This window comes from Canis lupus, chromosome 11 (assembly GCF_011100685.1).
Source record: "Canis lupus familiaris isolate Mischka breed German Shepherd chromosome 11, alternate assembly UU_Cfam_GSD_1.0, whole genome shotgun sequence".
Taxonomy (NCBI): Eukaryota; Metazoa; Chordata; class Mammalia; order Carnivora; family Canidae; genus Canis; species Canis lupus.
Genome location: NC_049232.1, coordinates 17097245 through 17121730, shown reverse-complemented (window position 1 = coordinate 17121730; position 24486 = coordinate 17097245). Strand labels below are relative to the sequence as shown.

Genomic DNA, 24486 nt, shown 5'->3' with positions numbered 1-24486 from the left:
CTTTATACCTCATTCTTCTAAAGTTGGTATATTTTTTCCAATGATATTATATAGTTACTAAACACATAATAGTCCATAAGCGTTAGACAGTCCTGTTTTGGGTATTTTAAAAATTAAGACAAATAACATCACACTATATTTATTATTCTGCAATTTGATTTGATACATATTATACTTGAGATTCATTCATATTTATACATGAAAATCAATTTTATTCATTTATTTTACTCCTAAATATTATTCTGCAGTTTCATTCTTCTGTTAGTATTTAGATTGCTTCCATTTTTTACTATTATAATTAATGATACTCAAAATCCTCTTACATGTGGCTCTTTGATTATACATGCAAGTTTCTCTAGAGTAAATACTCTTAAAAAGAATTGCTGGATTCTAAGAAACTTTACTCAACATTGCTATTTTGTTCTCCCAAACTAGCCTTACCAAATAGATATCTAGCAGCATTACATTAGAATTTGTTTCCACACTTGGTGGTATCATCAAACATTTAATAAAAGCCCATTATCATTTTTAGCAGTGGAAGCCTCATTAGCTCACAAGTGCCAAAAAAAAAAAAAAAAATAGCTCACTGGAAGCTATACCTTTGAATGGGGCACCGAAATCCTTTCCTTTCTGCTATTATTTGTTTCAGGGACAAGAACCTAGGAGTTCCATCTCAGGAGGTTAATGATGGTAGTAATTTTCACAAAAATGTACTGAGTATTGGCAGTATTTTCTATATATTCTTTCAATTGATCACAAAGAAACTAACTTAGACCTAGTAAGGTTTTATCATTTAATAATTCAATGTTTAGACCTAATACTATAAATACTCCAAAATCTGTATTAGCACATCATTTATATGACTAACCAATTAATATGAATCCAAGGGCAATTAAGAATGTTAGGATGTAGCCACGAAGAGGTTCATTATTTTTCCCATAACCTTTAGCAAACATCTGGAAAGCTGGGTAGATGTTGTCCTTACAAAGAGCCTAGTAAAAAAATGTAAATATTAGAAGGAAATATAATGAAATTAGACATACAGATTTCCTTAGAGTTTTAATAAGTTATTCAGGAATAGAACGCAAGTTTCTAATTCTTGGTCCCTTTAACTTCTCTCATATCACACTGCTTTACTTACAATCTATAAAGAAAACCAAACATTTCAAGAATCACAAGGTAGTTGGTTTAGAATACCACTGAAGATTGTTTTTTTTTTTTAATATTATTTATTTATTTATTCATGAGAGACAGAGAGAGAGAGAGAGAGAGAGAGGCAGAGACACAGGCAGAGGGAGAAACAGGCTCCATGCAGGGAGCCCGACGTGGGACTTGATCCTGGGACTCCAGGATCAGGCCCTGGGCTGAAGGCAGTGCTAAACCGCTGAGCCACCCAGGCTGCCCCACCACTGAAGTTTTTATCTGCCTTACCCCACTCTCATATTGAAATTCCCTTATAAAGAAAAAAAAAATCTAAGAAGTACATGAATAAAAGAAATTTGAAAACTTGATGAGTAGGACATGTGTGACCTACATTAAGAAAAAGTCTCAATCGTAGACTTAAAGTAGGTAAACATCCTAATTATAAACTTAACCACTTATGTATATAATCTACATTTACTGTACTCACTGGCTACAACTAAATATTAAGAACGAGGCTTGCAGAATCAACGTGTCATTTTTGGACTCAATAGTATAAAGTATTTCCTATTCAGTATCAGCTGTTTATTTAATGCTCATTAAAGAGCAATAATGTCTACCTTATCTTTCTACCCCGAGTAGTTAACACTACATGTGGTATATGTAGGCATTCATATATTTGTAAAGTAAAACATAAAGGCTGACATCATGCTAAGTGGGACAAGATCCTTTAACTCTTCTGATTTATGTCTGGAATGCATTCCTTATTCTTGATAAGACATAAAAATTTGAGCAACGAGATTATGTCGAAAAAAGCAGTAATCTATCACCACTTCCAGAAAGACAACTCAAGGACTACAGTCTGACAGTAGGTAAATGCACTAAAGTTCATATGAATAGAAACACTCACATTCAAACACACAAAGTCAAACATACCTGGTTCATATATGTGTATATATATAATATACACATACAGGGTTGATAGAAGTAAACAAATGATTTGAAAAAAATAACAATCCCAAACTGAAATATATTACCATAAATTCCCATTCAATAAAGTCTATAATGTGAAAATACCTACCTGAAATATCTTGGGAGCACTCACAAGGGATGCTAATGCAGAAGAAAGAGTAGCTGAAAAGATACCAGCAGAAATTAAAGGTGCAAATCCTGACACCATGCTCATTACCTTAAGAAAGGGAAAAAATGGAAAATTAAGTCTTACAAACAACTCAAAAAAAAAAAAAAAAAAAAACAACCACACAGTACTATACACCTTTATTATGCTAAGGAAGGAGACTCATATTGGGGAAATATAGCAATAATGAACTGGAATAATGGGTATATGCATTACAAATTTCTGAAATAGATTTATCACAAGTCCTTACCTTCGATCTTTTTATTTGGTAAAATTTTAAAGACACACAATGACAGGACAGCATAGTGAACCAATCCTCACATCACTGCAAATCAAACCCCAGATATCACTTGATGCATAAATGTTTCAGTATGTACCTCTAATGGAAAAGAACCTTTAAAAACCCTAACTACCAAGTCACTGTCATAGTTTGAAAATTAAGTAATTCCTTAACATCACCAAATATCCTATTGGTATCCAAGGGGACACCCAAGCTGTCCATCTTTTCTTGCCTTTAAAAATAGTTTAAATCTAGGTCCACAAAGGGACTACACATTAAATCTGGCTGATATGTCTCCTAAGTATTTTTCAATCTACAGGTTCACTGTTTGTCTCCTTTACATTTTATTATTTTTAGGTCACTATCCTGTAAAAGCCTCACAATCTGGATTTTGCTGACTATACCTCCAACATGTGTTACCTGTTGTTTTCACCTCTGTATTTCTAGTCAACTGACAGACTGGACAGTTCATCAGACTGAAGTATAAGTTTTCTGGCAGGAATACTTCAAGATGGTACAATACACTTCTGTCAGGTAGGTTGGTTAGTTTCTTTCTTTCTTTCTTTTTTTTTTTTTTTTAATTTTTTATTTATTTATGATAGTCACAGAGAGAGAGAGAGAGAGGCAGAGACATAGGCAGAGGGAGAAGCAGGCTCCATGCACCAGGAGCCTGACATGGGATTCGATCCCGGGTCTCCAGGATCGCGCCCTGGGCCAAAGGCAGGCGCTAAACTGGTGCGCCACCCAGGGTTCCCTCTTTCTTTCTTTTTTTCTTTCTTTCTTTCTTTCTTTCTTTCTTTCTTTCTTTCTTTCTTTCTTTCTTTCTTTTCTTTTCTTTCTTTCTTTCTTTCTTTCTTTCTTTCTTTCTTTCTTTCTTTCTTTCTTTCTTTCTATGTTAAGATAGAAGATTGGTACTATGGTTATGTTTCTTTCTTTTTAAAAAGAGACCTTAGAGCTAAATGTTAGAGCTAAATGTGGAAATATTTCTACCTGAAAGTATCTAAAGTCTATGATCTGTCTTTACATAATCTGGAAAGTAGGAAGTTACAAATAAAACAAAGTCAGCCAAGCATTGGTAATTGTTAAAACTGGAAAATATATGTTAGGTACATTACACTTCTTTTCCTATAATGTTCAAACATTTCCCTAATGAAGTTTTAAAAAAAATGGATTGATCACTCAGATCATGAGACGATAACCAGATAAATCCAAACTAAAGGGCAAAATGCAAAGTAACTTGCCTGAACTCTAAAATATCAATGTCCTGGAAGGTTAACACAGGCAGGCTGGAAAGTCCTAGATTAAAGGATTTTAAAATAACATGATAACTAAATGCCATGTGTAACCTAGATTGTACCTTGAATCTAAGAAAAATAGCTGTAAGGGACATTACTGAAACAAGTGCGTAAAGATGGAAGACGGAATATACATTTAAATAACAGTATTTTGCCAACATTAAATTGCTGAAGTGGGATAATTATACTGTGCTCATGTAGAATATTTCAAATACTTCAAACTGATGGGCATTTTTTGATGTGTATAATTTATTCTCATATGTTTGAGGAGAAAAAGAATATATATATACACAAAGATAAAGCAATGGGGTAAAATATAAACAACCAGTAAATTTAAGTGAAGGAGTAGGTATACAGGTATTCACTGCACTGTTCCTTCACATTTTTGAAAATTGTGAAAAGACAAAATTGAGGTGGAAAAGTTGTCTGGTGGATTCAAGTACTGTCAACTTGACCCAACTATTATTAATTTCACCGGTAGTAAATGATGACTATCACCTAAATTCATTACGTCTTTAGTAGAGATTTGCTTTCCATATATATGGAAATAAACATATATATTTTTAAAACATTATTTGAGAGAGAGAGAGAAAGAAAGAAAGAGAGAGTACAAGTGGAAAGAGGGGCAGCAGGAGAGGGAAAAAGAGGATCTTAGGCAGCCTCCACGCCCAGCTCAGAGCCACCTAACCTAACGCTCCATCATGATCCTGAGATCATGACCTGAGCCACAATCAAGAGTCGGAGGCTTAACCAACTGAGCTACTCCAGGTGCTCCTACTTTTCATTTATATTGACCAAGCCCATGCCAACTGAGACCAAGGAGAAAAGGAAATATGGTTTTAAGTGTTTTGTGACTATTTTACACTTTGTTTTGATTTCATACTTCAAACTAGATGTAAATTTAGTTACAGGAACAATCTCTGCCCATAATGCATGAATCTGAATACAAGTGTACATAATCCCACCTTGTTTTACTTAAGTATCTCCCCCTATATCTTTCAAAAGACTCAGTGTTAAAAATGAAGAAAACATTAAAGTGTTTCAACGAACATTACCATTTTCCCCTCTAAGCATTTCAAGGAGAAAAAAAATACCTTGAAAAGATGATTTTCTATTCATCTCTTTAGTAACAATTTGGTAGTTAGGTATATGCCATGTGTTTTTCACAATCACCATGTTTCACAGCTATTAATGCTAGATTAGCATCGCCAATCCTGTCTTTAGGAAAGGAGATTATAAAGGACACGTAAGATGGATCAAGATAAAAATGAGTAGATTTGATTTCTGCTATATACTTATGAAACACAAAATTCTGTGCCTGTCTATAATGACCTCAAAGATAAGTGCAAAGATGGGAGATACATGAAGAAAACAAGAGAGAATAGGATACATCACTGGATTAAGGCAAAAAAGACACAAGCATTATATAACCGTAACCTTTTATCCGTCATGTTTTGAGGAAAAAATTTTCTTCTTCCATCACCTCTGAACTGAGGTTGATAATGCCCCGTGCTTAGCATCTTGAAACATTATGCTTCCAGAATTTGTCAAGTTCCCAGTTTTCTAGTTCTATATATACCAATAACCTCTGGATTTCCCAGCATTTAATGATAAAATATGAGTAGCAAGGACAATGATCATGAATTTAAATAATGGTAACATCAGTGTTGTTCAGAATACAGAGTGAAAACAAAGATGAAAAAACCAGAGGTCTTCTCTCTAGGGGGGAGAAAGGGTGGGTGTGGGGGAGACAAAAATCCAATAAGGTAGAAAAGTAACAAGTAAAATGAATGGTAAGATTCCGTGTGGGGGATGTGTGTTTGTATGTGTTGATGACTTGCAGTGAAGGAAAATCTTCATGGAACTGGGTTTCCTTGAAAGCCGGCAGATTTCAACAAATGTAAAGAAAAAAAGAAGGTGCATTCCCAACAGTGTGAAGCACCAGAAAAAAAAAAAAACCCAAAAAACAAAAATAAGGTAAGCATGTACACATGTGTATGTACACAAACATGCAATCACTACAATTCACTACAGATAGAAGGCAATGGGACCCAAGTCTGGGTATGAAAGGTCTTGAGTGACAGAGCAAAGAGGCTCACACTTTATTAAGTAATGGTGAGTCAAAGGTTTCAGAGGACATTAAAATGTAGAACTAGGGATGCCTGGGTGGCTCAACAGTTGGGCACCTGCCTTTGGCTCAGGTCGTAATCCCGGGATCCGGGATCACGTCCCACATCGGCCTCCCTGTAAGGACCTAATTCTCCATCTGCCTGTGTCTCTGCCTCTCTCTCTCTCATGAATAAATAATCTTTTTTAAAAATGCAGAACTATATTAAGACTATATAAGTAAAATAAAAAATTTAAGTAAGGTGACCCAAATCACTTTTTCTCCTAAAGTATGAAAAGCCAATTACATGCAAAACACGGTGTTATCAAGTGTGACTTTGTATAGATTCCATGATCAGACTCCAACTTACTGTTTCCTCAGATATGTTCTATGTATTATTCTTCATTCCCCAAATGACAAGCAATTTGCATATTTACAGGATGTTTTTTCCATTTAGTTTCATTTCCCAAAACATTTAAAATTTTTTTTGAAAAACTTACTTAGTTATATTAGAAAAGCAGCTTTATATAAACCAAACTCCTTTTTGCTTTAATGAGTCCATACTAGACTTGAAAAAGACAACACACTTTTGTATTTTAAGGTAACCACACAGAAATCTGATTGGCATTTTCAGTCACTGGGCAGAGATCAACATTTGTGCTTTTCATACACAATATCAATGTCTGAATTGGCCTGAATCATTAGCTGGATATGAATACTTTCTTTCATTCCTACAACTATGCCTAGTCTTGTGACTAGAACAAACAAACTTCTATTACATAATTGAGTTCAATATTTATAACCACTGAAAATGCAGTCAATTGCCTGAAACTATAAAATAAAAATAATGCCATTAAAAATTTAAGTCACAAATTTTATTACAAAATCTAAGTATTGTATATAAAATGTACATGGTTCTAAAATACAGTTAACTTTCAATTATTCTGACAAGCTGTAAAAACATTAGGAATCAAAATTTTTAGTTTTCACTTTGAATTAGTATAATCTTCTCTGTAAAAACCCAAAATTTCACAAAAATTTCATTTTGTTTTCAGAACCTTATAGAGGCAATAAAAAGAAGGGGTGATATTTTCTAAACACCAGACTAGTAGTATTTTTTTTTTTAAAGATTTTATTTATTTATTCACAAGAGACACAGAGAGAGAGGCAGAGACATACATAGAGGGAGGAGAAGCAGGTCCCACAAGGGGAGCTAGATCTGGGACTCGATCCCGGAACTCCAGGATCAAGCCTGAGCTGAAAGCAGACATTCAACTGCTGAGCCACCCAGGTATCCCTAGACGAGTACTATTATCTTTTACATAGTTCATATGTTTTAAAAAGTCACAAACTTTCCGATATCCATTAAGAATTTAATTATATTATTCAATGAGGGTTTAGCACAGCATGACTACATGGGCCTTATCTAAATAACACTAGTCCTATTCACCAATACCTTTTCAAAAGGAAGTTTATAATATAAAGCAATTATGAAGACATCTCTCATTAGAAAACTCATTTCAATCAGTACTGAACTAATTTAAAATAATGGTTGAACATGCAATTCAATTGGTGAGCTCTTCAATTGGTAGAGCATGCAACTCTTGATCTTGGGGTTGTGAGTTACAGCTCCACACTGGGTGTAGAGATTACTAAAACTAAAATCTTTAAAAAATAAAATAAAAATACTCAAAATAAAAATGAAATATTTAGGTATAAATCTAACAAAACATGTAGAGTTCGGAAAAACTACATAATGCTGATGAAAGAAACTAAAGATCTAAATAAATGGAGAAACATACTGTGTTCATGGAGTGGAACACTCAACATAGTGAACATATTAATTCTCTCTGAATACATACATGTATTCCTATCACGTTCCTATCAAGATCTTAGCAAGACTTTTTGTAGACAAATATTTTTCTAAAATTTGTATGAAAAAGCAAAAGGAAGTAAAAAAGCTGAGACAATTCTGAAAAAAGGATAAAGTGCAAGGAATCAATCTACTTGACTTCAAGACTTATCAGGGAACTACTCTAAATAAGAATGTATGGTACTGGTGGTTGGATAGATGGAAATGCCACAAGAACAGAATGGAGAATCTAGAAATAGACCTAACAAACATGACTGCGTGTGAGATGCTTCCTTGCTTTCAAAAACTATATGCTACATATATATATACTATATATTATACCCTATCATGAAAGTTTTGCCCCCGGGAGCCCTTTTGCTCTTGAACAGCTTCAGATTTTACCTTTTTGTTATTTTTCTATTTGCCCAATCTACAGACTTTTTGAACAGATAATTGGGTAAAAAGTAACAATGGTCTTCCCTTCTAAGTAAAGCACTCTGTACTCTGAAAGCAGTCTGACCTCTAGATATACAATGTCCGTATAACATAAATATGAAGCTTACCTGGAAATTGTTCATTAGGCCATAGTAACAAGGATTGCTTTCACAAGATGAAAAGTCAAAGTTTAATTTGCAGGCTGCAGAAGTACAGTTTGTTAGCTCTGTTACAATAGTGTCATTAACGTTCCCAGTGGCATCTCGAACAACACAAGAACCTGAAGTCAAGGGACAATAAGAAAATGTAACTAAAATTTATATTCATTTCAGAATTATATATATCCACAAAGGAATTTATGGTACTGACTGAACATCTACTAGTTAACAGTATTTACATTTTTAGCCATTTCCATATACCATTTACGGTTTTTTGTTTGTTTTTTTGTTTTTAAGATTTTATTTATCCATGAGAGACACAGAGAGAGAGGCAGAGACACAGGCAGAGGGAGAGGCAGGCTCCATGCAGGAAGCCCAATGTGGGACTTGATCCCAGGTCTCCAGGATCATGCCCTGCAGGCATGACACTCAAAGGCAGACAGACACTCAACGGCTGAGCCACCCAGGCTTCCCGCATTTATGGTTTAAGTAATTTACATGAACAGAATTGGAAAAGCATCACAGTCCCCAATATTTACGTAGTGAAACAAAACCTTACAAAAACTAGCAATGCACCCATGTGTATTTAAAAACCCTGCATATTGTGGAAAATGGTAGTGAGCAAAACTATTTCCAGGCCTATTTGGTTAAGTAAGCATATAAAAATGTTGTGTTCAAAGAGTTCCAAATGGTAGAAATGTTTTCCTGTATTCCAAATATTTTATATGCGAAACATGCCAAAGATCAGACCTCAGGTAGTATCAATCTTTTGTGAAGGGTAACAATGTAAACATTAATGATTTATAATTCTATTTAAACCTCTGGCTCAAGTAAGTCTACCCTGATAATAAGACAAACCATGATAGCTGAGGTTGGCTTAAAATAATCCATGGGGCAGAAGGAATGAGGACAGGTGAAATAAGATTAACCATACAATGTTACTTAATGGTAACTTTGTTGAAACTGAGTGACAGTTTGTTAGAGTGCTCTACTTTTGTGCAAAATTGAAAACTTCCACACTGTGATAAAAGTTTTCTTGGAAAAAAGCACTTCATTATTTGGAACTTATGATGTATAACTACTAGTAATTACCATCCCTTGGACTTTTGAAGTATGATAACACTCCTGTCTTATCATATAGGAGGTAAAAATTATAAACATAGCAGCCAAAAGTGAACAAACAGAAAATTAAGTGTGAAAGGAAGAATATTTTAATGACTAGACAGACTGCATTGGGTTTTCTTCCTAAATTTCTTCATCTAACTCTCAGAGAAGTGTTTGCAAAGCGGTGTTTCCTTGAAGGTACTTATGAAACCATTTGGGGTGAGGGGAGAAGAGAGCCCTGTCTACCCTAAAGCAGCTATGCTTTTATGTGTTTCACCCTCTAATACTCTACATTGGAAGTGACTGGGGGAGAAAATGTTCCCTTAACTCTGAACCAGTTACACATCCACTGGTGTAGATGCTGGCCCTGCTCCTGAGTGTCGGGAGAAAGAGCTACTCCTATTGCTCCTGTGGCCAAGATGAAGTCAGTATGACAACTCACAGTGTCAGAGTCAGATACAAACTGAAAACATTTATTTGCTATAACTAATTATTTTCCAATTTGAAACATAATCAGTTATATCACTCTTTAAATTAAGACTAAATTTCCAGGAAATTTTAGGGAACACAAAAATATTTTGCTAAGCTTATATATATAACTTTTTTCCACACAAATTTCAGAGATTTACATATTGCCTTGGTGGTCAGTCTGTTAGGCATCTGCCTTCAGCTCTGGTCACAATCTCAGGGTCCTAGGATGGAACCACATGTTGGGCTCCCTGCTCAGTGGGGAGTTAGCTTCTCCTCTCCCTCCCCTTCTGTGACTGCTTGCTCTCTCTCTAAAGTCTTAAAAAAAATGAAATTCATTTCCTTTTTTTAAAGGTGAATTTAGCCCACCATGATGATAACATTAGTATTTCTCTCATTTAATGAAGTTTCAAAACTATATTTACACAAATTAGCAGTAGAGTTTGTAAATAGTGTTCTGTCATTAAAATGAATCACTGGGTTTTTGACAAAAATAAACTTTTCTTACAGAAATACTATGAAAACCTTATATTCTATGGTCTATGATTTTGGACTTTGATCCTTTAGATTGGTATGAAACTAAGTTTTATTCTTGTAGCATGCTTCAAACATTTAACTGTAAAAACAGGACTTTTTGAGGTTATATTATAAAACAATGCTTTCAATTCAGGAAAATATGTTTTACAGGTATAGTTTTATGAAAGTGTAATAAACTTGATACAGTTTATCTATAGTGATTGCATGTAAATCACACTTTTTTCCTGGGAATGTTTTAGCTAAATAAAACTTTATTAAGAGCCTTTAAAAAATTCACTAAAAATCAAAATAAAATCCCTCTTTGCCAAGACACAATTCTTTAAATCAAGTGTCACTTAACTGGAGGGAATCTCAGTTTTCATTCCTTCATGTATAAAAATAGTGATTTAGAGACTAGCTGACCATTGCGGTCAGCAGTTCTAAAATGCTATTATTTCATGTATGTAGTAAAAGGTTGAAAAATAGGTTCATTCAGTTTAGTAAGACTTCAGTAACACTTTTCATTCAAATAATATGTCCTGTCTGCCAAAATCAGTTTTTATGGTAAAAAATGCCAAACATTGCTTAAATGTCTTGAAACAATATTCTCATATACTAACATTATATATGCAAACATAAAAGAATTATCAACAAAATATTAAAAATTTCACAAAGATCACAGAATAAAATGCACTTACTTTCTACTTCATGAATCTTCTATAAATTATAGCTTAGGGAAATGTAAGAGTCTACAGTAAGACTTTACATAATTTTGTTTTACATTCATTAATAAAAATCCTAGAGAAAAAAACAATACAGCATCTGGTGGTTTAGGTAGTATCTGTAAAACCACTAATAGTTTACTGAAACTCTGATTTAAAACATGCAACTTGGGATCCCTGGATGGCTCAGCGGTTTAGTGCCTACTTTCGGCCCAGGGCCTGATCCTAGAGTCCTGGGATCGACTCCCACATCAGGTTCCCTGCATGGAGCCTGCTTCTTCCTCTGCCTGTGTCTCTGCCTCTCTCTCTCTGTGTGTCTCTCATGAATAAATAAATAAAATCTTTTAAAAAAAATTAAAATAAAACATGCAACTCAATCTTTTTATTGAAATATTTCTGAAATTAAAAGTTAGAAATATAATATCATGGAAATAAATATTTAAAGTATGTACAACATGAAATTTTTGAAACATGTAAAAAAAAATGCAAGGCTATTTACCTACAGATACTGCAATTCCTATGTAAACCACCGTAGTAATTAAAATGGCTAAGAGTGTTCCTTTGGGTATGGCTGACTGAGGATCCTAGAAGACAAGAAAAAAATTTTAAGTCTACCTTTAAAAATAAATGTATGTATATCCTTTCTCATACAAAATGGATACAGTACTTTTAATACTTACTGCAAGATCACCTGAGATATTTGCTCCAGCAAGAATACCAGTTGCAGCAGGAAAAAAGATGGCAAATACAGAAAAGAAAGTCTCTTCCTCTCGAAAATCTGGTCCAAAGTTCTCATTAAATATTTCAGCTGTGGAGAACAAAATATCTTTGGCAATTAATGGATAGCAGATTAGACCATTATAATTATGTCAAGTCTAAGTGTTATGTATATATGATCCCTAGGTTTTCTTCACTTCAAGTAACTGGTAAATTCCTATCTTCTAATGGAAGCACGGCATTCCTCTTTACTTGTATGAGGGAAACATTTAAAACAAAAATGATTTGACCTGGGTCATGCCTAGTATTTTGTATACCTTACTAATTATGTTTCAAGTACCTCTAGCTTAATTGTTATCACTAGTACAAATGTCAATCACCGTGTGGATAAACTCTCAATGTCTGGGGTCAGTCAAGGAAATAAGTAAGAAAGGAGGTAGGAAAAAAAAAGATCATACTAATCTGGACCCATTTTTTTTCTTACATCCAACGTATCTACACAGCTTTCTCTATTTCCTCGTAGTGACTTGCTTAATTTTTGATGCTGAATTATTCATCAGGCTTTCATAGCATTTTTAGCTTAGGCAAACTAGGTAAAGTCCCTTTCCATTTTAACAATGATGAAAGCTTCAGCTGGTACTACTGTTTCCATCTATCCTGATGGGCCCTGACACTGAAACAACCAATTTGTTATTTGTCTATCCATCAATCCAATATCTGAATAATAACTACCATGTGCCAGGTCTTCTACTGAAGCAATTAGGTATTCACTACCTTAGTAAAATAAATGAGAAGACAGCAAACAGTATCAACCACCAAAAAAGAAAAGTCACATCCCAAAGTATATTTAGATTTATTTACTTCAGACTAAGAAAAACCCAGATATGCTACTTAGACAATATTATTAGATATCAATGTAATACTTTTATAAGTTGCCAAAGATCTGAAAAAAGAAAAAGGCAGTGAAAAATGTGGCTTAGCAATATTTGCAGCTATTTTTAAATTAACTGAAGTCACAAACAAAATATATAATTACTTTAGAAATAATCCTCCACTATAATTATTAATATTTCATTTAGAAATATAGTTGCAAAAAGAAATGTTCAAATTTACAACATAAAAAATTTTAAGTAAAAAATCAGTTATTTGGAACGTCCGGGTGGCTCAGCGGTTGAGCGTCTGCCATTGGCTCAGGTCGTGATTCCGGGGTCTGAGGATCAAGTCCTACATTGGGCTCCCTGCAGCAAGCCTGCCTCTCTCTCTGCCTATGTCTCTGCCTGTCTCTCTCTGTGTCTCTCATAATAAATAAAGTCTTTTAAAAATCAGTTTTTATTAGAAGAAATGTCACAAATATAGTTTTTGAAAGCATAAAATATAAAAAACTATGTATCTAAGTGATGCTACTAACTTTCACTGCTGGCATGCCTAGTAGACATCTCTTCCCCCAATCCAGAAAATCAGGAATTTAAAGGCCAGTTTATAAGTAGGCACAGATACTGGTAATAAGAACGGATATCACACTATCAACCCAGGACTAGCAAGCACAAACAATAGGTAAGTGTCACTAGTTAAAGTAAAAATCTTGAAACAATTCCTATGAGAAAACTATGCATGCATTTTTAAGACCTACATTTTTAATCAGTGTCTGAGAGAAGCCAAACCAGCGCTACTCACAAATGACCTAAGGACTGGTACGTTACCAGTGAGCAAACAGATTAGAAAGCTTACACCAGAATGTAAACCAATTAGGTCTCTAAGATCCACAGTTGGTCAGTTGATTTTCCCCCTTCAGTAAGATACTGTGAAGGAAGAAGTGCGCTGATATGCATTCTGTATCTTTTCATAGATCTGTATGAGAAGCTCTGGGCTAAACAACTAGGGAGTACCACAACTGAGCCTCTTCTTCTAGGGCTTCAAAACGAGGAGTTTTTTTGAGGAGTTTTTGTCAACTGAAGACACATCTAAGTGGGAAGCCTCTCTGATGCTACCACAAGTGTTCTTTCCTGCTTCATTTCACCCTTTGGAGATATAGGAGCATGGCGATGGTGGGGGAAATACAGATAGAGACTTAAGGAAATAACAAATGACAAGTGAATTTCACTGATGACAGCACTGACAATAGGAAGCAGAATGAAAAGAGTCACAAAGATGAAAACTGTGGAAAATCCTCACAATTTATAATGTAAACTGCAGACAAGTTGAAGTTGCCATTATACTATGAGTATTTCCTTCATAAGTGTAAGCACTTTGACTGTTGTGTTGAAATACAACTAAAAGAATGAAAAAGGCATATGAGAAAAGTCATCATTTCAGTTACAAATTCCCAAAATGACAGAGAACAAACGCACCTTTCCTCAGGAGCACTGATTTTTCTATATTCTATCATATTTTGATGCTAAGAATGAAAACGACATAAATAGAAGTGGTACTTTACTCTGACCATCACATACATAAAGGAGACAATATGAAATTGGATTGTCAATTAATGTGTCATTCCACCAAAATCAATCCTATTACAAAGCATCTGCAATGTACTAAATTTATTTAATAACAGAATTCTATAATATGCACCTTTAAAAAGAGATTCTATCTTTTTTACTTACATTTATAACCAAAGAAACCTTTGGGCTTCTTGCTGTCCAAAGGGATAAATGTTCCTATGACGAAATCAGCAATAGCAAGTAGTAGAATCACCAAAAGAACAATCTGAGCCTGGAATTTTAAACATGAAAAATCAAAATCAAATCTCTCATGTCTCTACAGTGATTCAGTTTCACTACCATATAATTTGATTTCTGTCTCATTTCCCCACTGCTTCAAAAAGTGCTAAGCACAAAGAAGGTGCTCGATAAACTTCAATTACATGAACAATCTTTAAAGAACTGTCCTAAAATGTTCAATATATTGAGGCAAAACATGGATAGCATAAGTAGGATCATGCCAAATATTTCTGAAATGAATTAAAGATGTGCATGCCATCCCACAAATCATAAAGCAGTATATGAATTCCATAACACTGTAGGTTTTTCATCCTTTATCATTATTACTGCCTCCACCAATGTAAGTACAATATTGATATGGAAAACCTATTTCCTACGAACACAAGTTTTATACCAAGTCCAAACATAACGTTTAATGTCTGACAGCCACAGGATGAAAAGAAGAAAAAGTACAGAAAGAAGAAGACAATATCCAGGAAGAGGATTTAAGTAGCAATGGGACTTGAAGGAACAATCTATGAGAATTACCATCTCCTCTCCATCACTCTTTTTGTTTTGTTTTCATGGGATATAACTGATATATAACAATGTATCAGTTTCCACTGTACCACATAAGAGATTCAATATTTATACACATGTAATTGTGAAATGATCATACAAGTCTAGTTAATATCCAGGATCATAAAGAATTGTTTTTTCTTGTGATGAGAATTTTAAGACCTACATTTTTAAAAAAACAACTTTCAGATATGCAATACATTATTAACTATAGTCACCATGCTGCACATTACATCCCTGTGACTTTATTTCATAACTGCAATTTTATACATTTGACTACATTCACTATTTTGCCCCCTTCCCCCACCTCTCCTTCTCCACTCTCAAACTCCCAATAAAGTTAAATAGATACTCATGAAAACCCTGTGTCATCCATGGGAATAAAAACTGCTTAAATGCTAATCATGTCAGGTAGTATGAAATTCTATTCTTTTCAGTAAAGTCAGCTACTTAAATACATAAGTAAATGATTTAATTATATACTTTTGACTTAAAAAAACAACCTTGGGAATATTATTCTTTACAATTTTTCTAATTTCTGACCTAGTAAGTATTACCACAGCTCATATATAGCAGAAATATGTGGTCTTACATGATTTATAAGAAGGAACATGAAGACACCTAGAAGAGACTTGGAGATCCTCAGCAGCATCCTTGTGGATGGATATGCATTAGTCAGGAAAGCAGAGGTGTATTGAGGAACATTCTCTTAAACACACAGAAATAATTGCAAGTGCTCTGCCTACAGGTTAACATGTGACTTCAGCAAGGTTAACATGTGACTTTTTTTCCCAGAAACAGTGGTCCTGGCTTTGGTAGCCATGACTTCTGAGACTTCAACAACAAGGAGCAAAATGAGTGCCTCTAAGCTCTCATGGGAACTAACTTGGTAGTTTATTGTCCTTGTGTTTATTTTTGAAGTTGAACTTTTAAATAAATTACAAAGCCAAGAGCTTAATTTGGGCTACCTAACATATTGACCTGAGTGATTCTAAATAACTTCAAACAAGATTAAGAGAGGGGAGGAGGGAGAAAGGGAGGTGAGAAGGGATAGGAAGTCCAAAGTTAGAAAGTACTGTGTTTAAGTAGATGCTACACTGTTTTCACCAAACATTCCTTTCCCTGCCTTGTCTGATACATAAACTTCTCTGAAAATGAACACTTAAGGAATCTTCAAAATCTAAAAATACTACCACACTTTAGAGTGGTCCATAAACAAAAGCTCTAAAAGTTCATATGTTAAATATGTACAGATATATTCCAGTGAGTTTGTTACTTACTTTCGCTTCCCACTCCATTCCAGCTACTGAGATACCTAAAAGGATCACCACCGTAATGGCTCCAATAATTCGGATATCATTGATTTCATCTATCATAAGTATGGAATGTTCCTAGAAAAAGAGAATTATAAATGTAATGAACAATATTAGTTATTCAGAAAAGTCTTTAATTCTTTTGGAAACACTTCAGAGACATCAGAACTTCTTACATGAAGAAGTGGAATAAATGCCTATGTAAGGAATGAACAGGGAGACCTAAGAAAAAGTAACAAGTATGTACTATTGAGGCACCATTCGAGAATCTCAAGAAATCAAAAAAATTATCAAATTAATGCTACACTTAATACAGACTCAATAAATCAAAACTGAAATTTCTAACAAGCAAATAAAAATCATGCTGTGCCTAAGCAGAACTCACAGTACTTTTTAAAGAAATGTATTTTGTATCACTGTGATTAGCAAAGTCATGCTTTTAATGGTCTTTTAAGTTGCATAAGAAAAAGAGATGAATACACTTTCATGCAGTCGTCCAAAAAACACCCACTGTTCCTGCTCTTTAAGCAAAAATGTTTGTGGTTTACTATCAGTGACATTAAAAACATGCTAAACTAAATAATGGAAGAGTATTAACTCTTAATAGTTATACTGCTTGCTTTCTCAAAGCCCTTGCTTTTCCCATCCCTTTGGCCTCTACAGATAAGGTCAATGTCAATGCCAGTGCCAGTCCCTCTCAAATCTTATACTTCCTAACAGACCGCATATGACTACAGAAGAAAAGAGTTACAACCTAACCTAACATGAACAACCATAGGTGTCTTTCAAGGTCCCTCTCAGTTAATAATGCTGAATTCTATTTCACTTCTACTGCTTTAACTACACATATCCCAATGACTCTTTTCAAACAAATTATCTTCTAAACTCCAGAGTAGTATTATCAACTACTTCCTGGCCAACTCTACTTAGATATACCAATCGTTCTTCAAATCAGACATCCCAAACTAAACTCTCCTATGCTTCTATTTCACAGTGAATGCCATTACCCTTCATTTAACCCTCCAACTCAGGGATGCCTGGGTGGCTCAGTGGTAGAGTGTCTGCCTTTGGCTCAGGGTGTGATCTTGGAGTCCTGGGAGTCCCCATATCGGGGTCCCTGTAGGGAGCCTGCTTCTCCCTCTGCCTATGTCTCTGCCTCTCTGTCTCTCATGAATAAATAAATAAAATCTTTAAAAAAAACCTCCAACTCAGAAATCTGTATATAAACCTGAAATCCTTCCTTCTCTTTCTCTAATTTCCCATATCCCAATAATCATCAAGTCTACTCATTTAACATTTTTAAAATCTCTCCAGTTCACCCACATGTCCAGCTCCACTAGGCATTGTTTGAATGTGTGCCACCATCCCTTTCCCAGGATAGCTACAACCTCCTAAATGGTCTCCCTCTCCACCTGTGATTCCTCAGATCCATGCTCCATATATACTGTGATCAGGTGTTTCTTCAGGCCCCAATTTGATCATGTGCCCCTCACTACAATTGAGATTAAAACCACAGTTTAACAGCAGACAATACCTTTCCTGATTTGACCCGTCCCGCCGTCAGTCAGTCCTAAATCTCTCCTCTTTGTGCTCCAATCATAGAGAAATATTTACAGAATGTTTTTTAAAAACACACCGTACTCTACCCTTTCCAGGTCTTTTTTTCCCTTTTCTCCCTTATCCCCTTCATGTCATACCCTACCTCTCCTACTTGCCTAACACCTAGAATCCCTTTCTTGGAAAACCTTTCCTCACACTCCTTTGTGATCCCCTTTCCTGGGTGGTAGTAAGTTGAATGATTACCCTTTGTGATGCCTAGGTCCCCTACCATGCATGACCCCATTTCTGACAATGTCTCATCATTAGTTTGTCTCCTACACTAAATTTTTTGAAGGACACGTTTTGTGTCCATCACTGCTTTCCTAGGATCTAATATGGGAAGTGGCACATAACCCCTCAATAAAGATTTGGGAAACAAATGTTTAGAAAGGGAAATTACCTTAAGCAACTCCACCACAGTTTCTGCAAATCCAACCACATACATAGCAACCGCAACAGCATTGGCAAAAGCGAAGATCAGTCCAATTGCACCACCAAATTCTGGCCCTAGACTTCTAGATATTAAATAATATGCTCCTCCTAAAGGAAAGGGGGGAAAAAAACCAAAAATACTGAAGTTAGGATTTTAAAAGTCAGAAATCACATGCCTCCAGTAAGCATAGCAGTTAAATTAATAAGCAAGTGGGTGAGCATATTTTCAGAAATAAACATCCCAAAAGAATTCTTTACAACCCACTTCATTCATTAACAGTTCTCAACACTCAGAGAATTCTGCCCATATCAAATATAAAATCATCTGGCTTTTTAAATCCCTATTTTCTCTTCTAAAGCTTAGACTAGAATGAACAAAAGCCTCCTGCTCATATTCATAAATACCAATATCATCTCCTAATGGTTTTCTAAGTAGTGTTTTTAATCTTAATGTAACTGTTAAAGTTATAGTTGAGATGATTTCAGTAACTTATATTGGTACAGTAATTTGTTGGTAATGTGAATAGTAAGACTTAATTTCCTAAGAAACTTCAAAGAACAGCAAGCATAAGGTGGTATCCTAAGTAAATACAGTTTATATTTAATAAATCCTGCCTAAATGTCATAGTCAACAAGGACATTAAATGAACTATCATAAAACAAGTATTTTTCTAACTTAAATATTAATCAGTATTATGATTCTGAGTCAATCTAATGCTTAGTTGAAATCTCTAATAATTCTTCCAAACTTCTTTTTTTTTTTTCTTTTTTTCTTCCAAACTTCTAATTTATTTCTGGCCTCTAGGTCATAAACAAACTTAGTTTTAATAATAATTTGGTTATATGACATTATATACATTTTTTTCAGATACTGATGAACTGTTTAATTAAGACCATCTAATAAAATGCCATTTAACAGCTGAGCATTTCTCCTGTTCTCTCAGTATAATGAAAACAAACACATCAAAAAATTCTACTGCTCAATAAAGTATGCAAACTTCATTTTGAAAACACCTGTAAAAGTGTTTTAAAAATATAAAATATAAAAAAAATAAAACCTGTAAAAGGTTTTATAATTAATTCTATCAATTCTCTCAAAATATTCTACACTTTAAATCTATCCACCCAAAACTTCCTTATCTTACCAATTAATAATTTCTACCACCTTGGAAAGCCTCAAGAAAAAAATGCAACCTAATCATTTGTAATAATTGGTCTTACGGTTTTTAATCAGATGAAATTACTTTAAAATTTCCCAGAAATATTTCTGAACACTAAAAAATTCTAATAGATTTATATGAGGACAATTTTTTACATCAAAGATTTTAGCATAAGACATTAAACTACATTATAATTAATCACAAGGAAAATCCTTGGATTATCTAATTATCAAGACTATATTTAACATATATGTTCTCAAAATCCTATATGTTCTCAAAATTGATTTAAACTATTTCATTTAGGGATGCCTGGGTGGCTCAGCAGTTGAGTGTCTGCCTTTTGCTTAGTGCGTGGTCCCAGGATCTGGGATGAAGTCCCGCATCGGGCTCCCTGTGAAGAGCCTGCTTCTCCCTCTGTCTGTGTCTCTGCCTCTCTCTCTGTCTCTCATGAATGAATAAATCAATCTTTAAAAAACATATAAAAAATAAACTTTTCATTTATGCCAATATCAACAATAAATTACATATGTATCCTGATTTCATAGATAAGAAAATAAGGTCACCATGAAAGGTTAATTGGAATCATTCAACTACTCATGTGTTTCAACAGTTGACAATATAAACTTGAGAAGGAGGGGCAACTGGGTGGTACAGGCAGTTAGGCCTGACTTCAGCTCTAGTCATGATCTCAGCGTCCTGAAATTGAGTCCTGAGCTGTGGGTTCCCTGCTGAGTGGGGACTCTCTGCCCTTCTACCCACTCATGCTTGTGCTCTCTCTCTCAAATAAATAAATAAAATCTTAATGTAAAAAAAGACCCGGTGGCTCAGCGGTTTAGGGCCGCCTTCAGCCCAGGGCGTGATCCTGGAGATCCGGGATCAAGTCCCACGTCAGGATTCCTGCATGGAGCCTGCTTCTCCCTCTGCCTGTGTCTCTGCCTCTCTCTCTGTGTGTGTCTCTCATGAATAAATAAATAAAATCTTTAAAAAAAAAAAAAAAAGAAAATAACCTGAGAATGAGAAACATCACCAATAGGACCTATAAAAGCAACTAATTCATTCATGATGTGCTTTCTATTTATTTCAAATCTATTACCAAGAAGAAAAAATATGTATCTTAAGGTGCATTTAATTTGGTGAAACATAATAGAAAGGGGAAATTCACCTTAGGAATGAGGATATTATAAGTAGGGAAATTCTGCCATTTCAAAACAATTTTTTTTTTTTTAAGATTTTATTTATTCATGAGAGACACAGAGCGAGCGAGCAAGTGAGGCAGAGACATAGGCAGAGGGAGAAGCAGGCTCCATGCAGGGAGCCCGACGCGGGACTCGATCCCAGGTCTCCAGGATCACAACCTGGGCCGAAGGTGGCGCTAAACCACTGAGCCACCCGGGCTGCCCAATTCTGCTATTTCAGAATGGCAATTTAAATCTTCTGCAACTTAAATACCTAACCCTTAAAACCTCACGTCTAGTTTTGTTAATATTTCAAAGATTTGTATTTTTTCCAAGAAAATAAAGAATGTGTGGGTAATAAAGAATACTCTGAGAGTATCTGCTAATCTCACTACACTTTTACTCCCAATGAAAAGGAAATACTCTCTGCCCTGTTTCTTTCACTTCTACTCCTCCTTTCTACAGGCAACCAGTTTTAAAAGTAGTTTTCTTTTATTTTTTTTTTTTTGTTTTCATCAACATCAAATGATAGTATTAAAGACCTACTACTCAGACAGACTGGTCTGGTAGTTTTACTAATAAGCATAAAGCAGGTATTTATCTTCATTTATAATTTGTTTTGTTAAAAATTACATTTTACTTAATTCTAGCTAAATACTATTATCATTCCCATTTTATATATGAGAAAGTGAAGGTTTAGAAAGATTAAGTAAATTGAACAGGGTCATACAGGCAGCAGGGGAAGAACTGGGCTTAAACTCAGGGTCTGGCTGAAGTTGTTATCATACAATATGCATGACAAAAATCAGACTTTTTGTTATCACCGAAAATGATGATGAGAGAGATAAAGAATTAGGAGTGATTAAAAGGCATCAACAGACAAGAGTAACTACTTTCTTTCAAAAAAATCTACTTGTCAAGCAAACACAGAAGTTAACATTGAAAAAAAAAAAAATTCCTCATGGGGGAATGGCTATAAACTACCCCAAATCCTGAGTACAGAAGACATAAATGAGTCAGATACCAGAGTACTAAGTACTGATACTTACATACACTGGGTTCCACTTTTATTACATATTGAATTGGGGATATATTTCCCTATAGCTCTTCCTAAATTTCACATCAATAACCAAAACCGTGACTAGGTTAACCAAGAGCCTAAGATCAAACATGGATTACTGACAATAAAATAAGTGTCACTAACTTCAAATCTGAAATCATACAGTGGATATTACTGACCACAATAGAATTAAATTAAGTGTATGAAAGATCTCTAATATCAGAGAAACAAAGTAATAAAGAACAGAAGCCACTGATACATAAAACAATGAAGGAAAATTAACAAAGCCAAAAGTTGTTTACAAAAACATTAATAAAACTGGTAGACAATGAGTGAGACAAGACAGAAAATATAAAGTAACAAATCACTAATTTAAAAAGGGACATATAATTATAAATCCTACAGTCATTAAGAAGTTGAAAGGTAAGATAGTAATTTTATTGCAATGAATATGCAACTCAGATGAAATGGATGCCCAAACTGTGGTAAGAACAGGAAATTAATAATATAATCCTATAGCTAAGAGATTAAGATTTATAATAAAAAAACTCCACACACAAATACAAATACACATTTAAAATAAACTACAAGCATAGTTTCACTGATAAGGAGGAGAAAAAATCAATTTTACACAGATTCTTCCAGAAAACAGAGGAAATGAAGGTCAACATCCCTTTTATGATGAGCATAATCGTGATACCAAAATCCAACTAAGGTATAGAAAAAAAGATTTCCAATGAATATTCCTCATGATCCTAGACTCAAAAATCCTTAACAAATGTAGACAAATAAAATGTAGCAGAAGCAAAGTTTATCCCACAAATGCCAGGTTGTTTTAGAATTCAAAAAACCATATAATTTGTGCAGTAACAGAATTAAGGGAGGAAAACCATATAACCATTTCAGAAGATGTGGGAAAAGCATGGCAAAATTCAATATCCATTCAGGATAAATATTTTAAACAATTCAGAACAACAACTTCCTCAATCTGACAAGTGACATCTTCAAAATCCCTGCAGTTAACAACCCTGTTAGCTGTGATACATTGAACTCATTCTACCTAAGACTGAAAACAAGGCAAGGTATTTATTCTTATCATTTCTATTCACCACAGTACTGGAAATTCAAACTAATTTGAAATGTTTTAAACAAACGAAAAAAAGAGAAAGAAAAAAAAAATCCTAGAAAACCCAAAAGCCTCCACCCCAAGATTGCTAGAACTCATACAGCAATTTGGTAGCGTGGCAGGATACAAAATCAATGCCCAGAAATCAGTGGCATTTCTATACACTAACAATGAGACTGAAGAAAGAGAAATTAAGGAGTCAATCCATTTACAATTGCACCCAAAAGCATAAGATACCTAGGAATAAACCTAACCAAAGAGGTAAAGGATCTATACCCTAAAAACTATTGAACACTTCTGAAAGAAATTGAGGAAGACACAAAGAGATGGAAAATTATTCCATGCTCATGGATTGGCAGAATTAATATTGTGAAAATGTCAATGTTACCCAGGGCAATTTACACATTTAATGCAATCCCTATCAAAATACCATGGACTTTCTTCAGAGAGTTAGAACAAATTATTTTAAGATTTGTGTGGAATCAGAAAAGACCCCGAATAGCCAGGGGAATTTTAAAAAAGAAAACCATATCTGGGGGCATCACAATGCCAGATTTCAGGTTGTACTACAAAGCTGTGGTCATCAAGACAGTGTGGTACTGGCACAAAAACAGACACATAAATCAATGGAACAGAATAGAGAACCCAGAAGTGGACCGTCAACTTTATGGTCAACTAATATTCGATAAAGGAGGAAAGACTATCCATTGGAAAAAGACAGTCTCTTCAATAAATGGTGCTGAGAAAATTGGACATCCACATGAAGAAGAATGAAACTAGACCACTCTCTTTCACCATACACAAAGATAAACTCAAAATGGATGAAAGATCTTAATGTGAGACAAGATTCCATCAAAATCCTAGAGGAGAACACAGGCAACACCCTTTTTGAACTCAGCCACAGTAACTTCTTGCAAGATACATCCACGAAGGCAAAAGAAACAAAAGCAAAAATGAACTATTGGGACTTCATCAAGATAAGAAGCTTCTGCACAGCAAAGGATACAGTCAACAAAACTAAAAGACAACCTACAGAATGGGAGAAGATATTTGCAAATGACCTATCAGATAAAGGGCTAGTTTCCAAGATCTTTAAAGAACTTCTTAAACTCAACACCAAAGAAACAAACAATCCAACCATGAAATGGGCAAAAGACATGAAGAGAAATCTCACAGAGGAAGACACAGACATGGCCAACATGCACATGAGAAAATGCTCTGCATCACTTGCCATCAGGGAAATACAAATCAAAACCACAATGAGATACCACCTCACACCAGTGAGAATGGGGCAAATTAACAAGGCAGGAAACCACAAATGTTGGAGAGGATGCGGAGAAAAGGGAACCCTCTTATACTGTTGGTGGGAATGTGAACTGGTGCAGCCACTCTGGAAAACTGTGTGCAGGTT

At 34.7% G+C, this 24486-nt stretch overlaps 1 protein-coding gene and 1 long non-coding RNA gene across 4 annotated transcripts in view; one reads left to right on the top strand and one right to left on the bottom strand.

The window, feature by feature from the left end:
• Positions 1–24486, bottom strand: part of SLC12A2 (solute carrier family 12 member 2) — a 112748-nt gene that overhangs the window by 45493 nt on the left and 42769 nt on the right. For both annotated transcript variants that reach the window (XM_038552056.1, XM_038552057.1), the window contains exons 5-12: positions 18523–18662; positions 16491–16601; positions 14536–14644; positions 11896–12023; positions 11715–11799; positions 8376–8527; positions 2222–2329; positions 869–992 (exon numbers count right to left, since the gene is read on the bottom strand). In XM_038552056.1, the coding sequence (XP_038407984.1) occupies positions 869–992; positions 2222–2329; positions 8376–8527; positions 11715–11799; positions 11896–12023; positions 14536–14644; positions 16491–16601; positions 18523–18662 (957 nt within the window). The remainder of the gene's footprint in view (positions 1–868; positions 993–2221; positions 2330–8375; positions 8528–11714; positions 11800–11895; positions 12024–14535; positions 14645–16490; positions 16602–18522; positions 18663–24486) is intronic.
• The window catches only part of LOC119873881, an 86457-nt gene that overhangs the window by 37611 nt on the left and 24360 nt on the right, over positions 1–24486 (top strand). For both annotated transcript variants that reach the window (XR_005366640.1, XR_005366639.1), the window contains one exon: positions 2916–3092. This is a non-coding gene — a long non-coding RNA (uncharacterized LOC119873881). The remainder of the gene's footprint in view (positions 1–2915; positions 3093–24486) is intronic.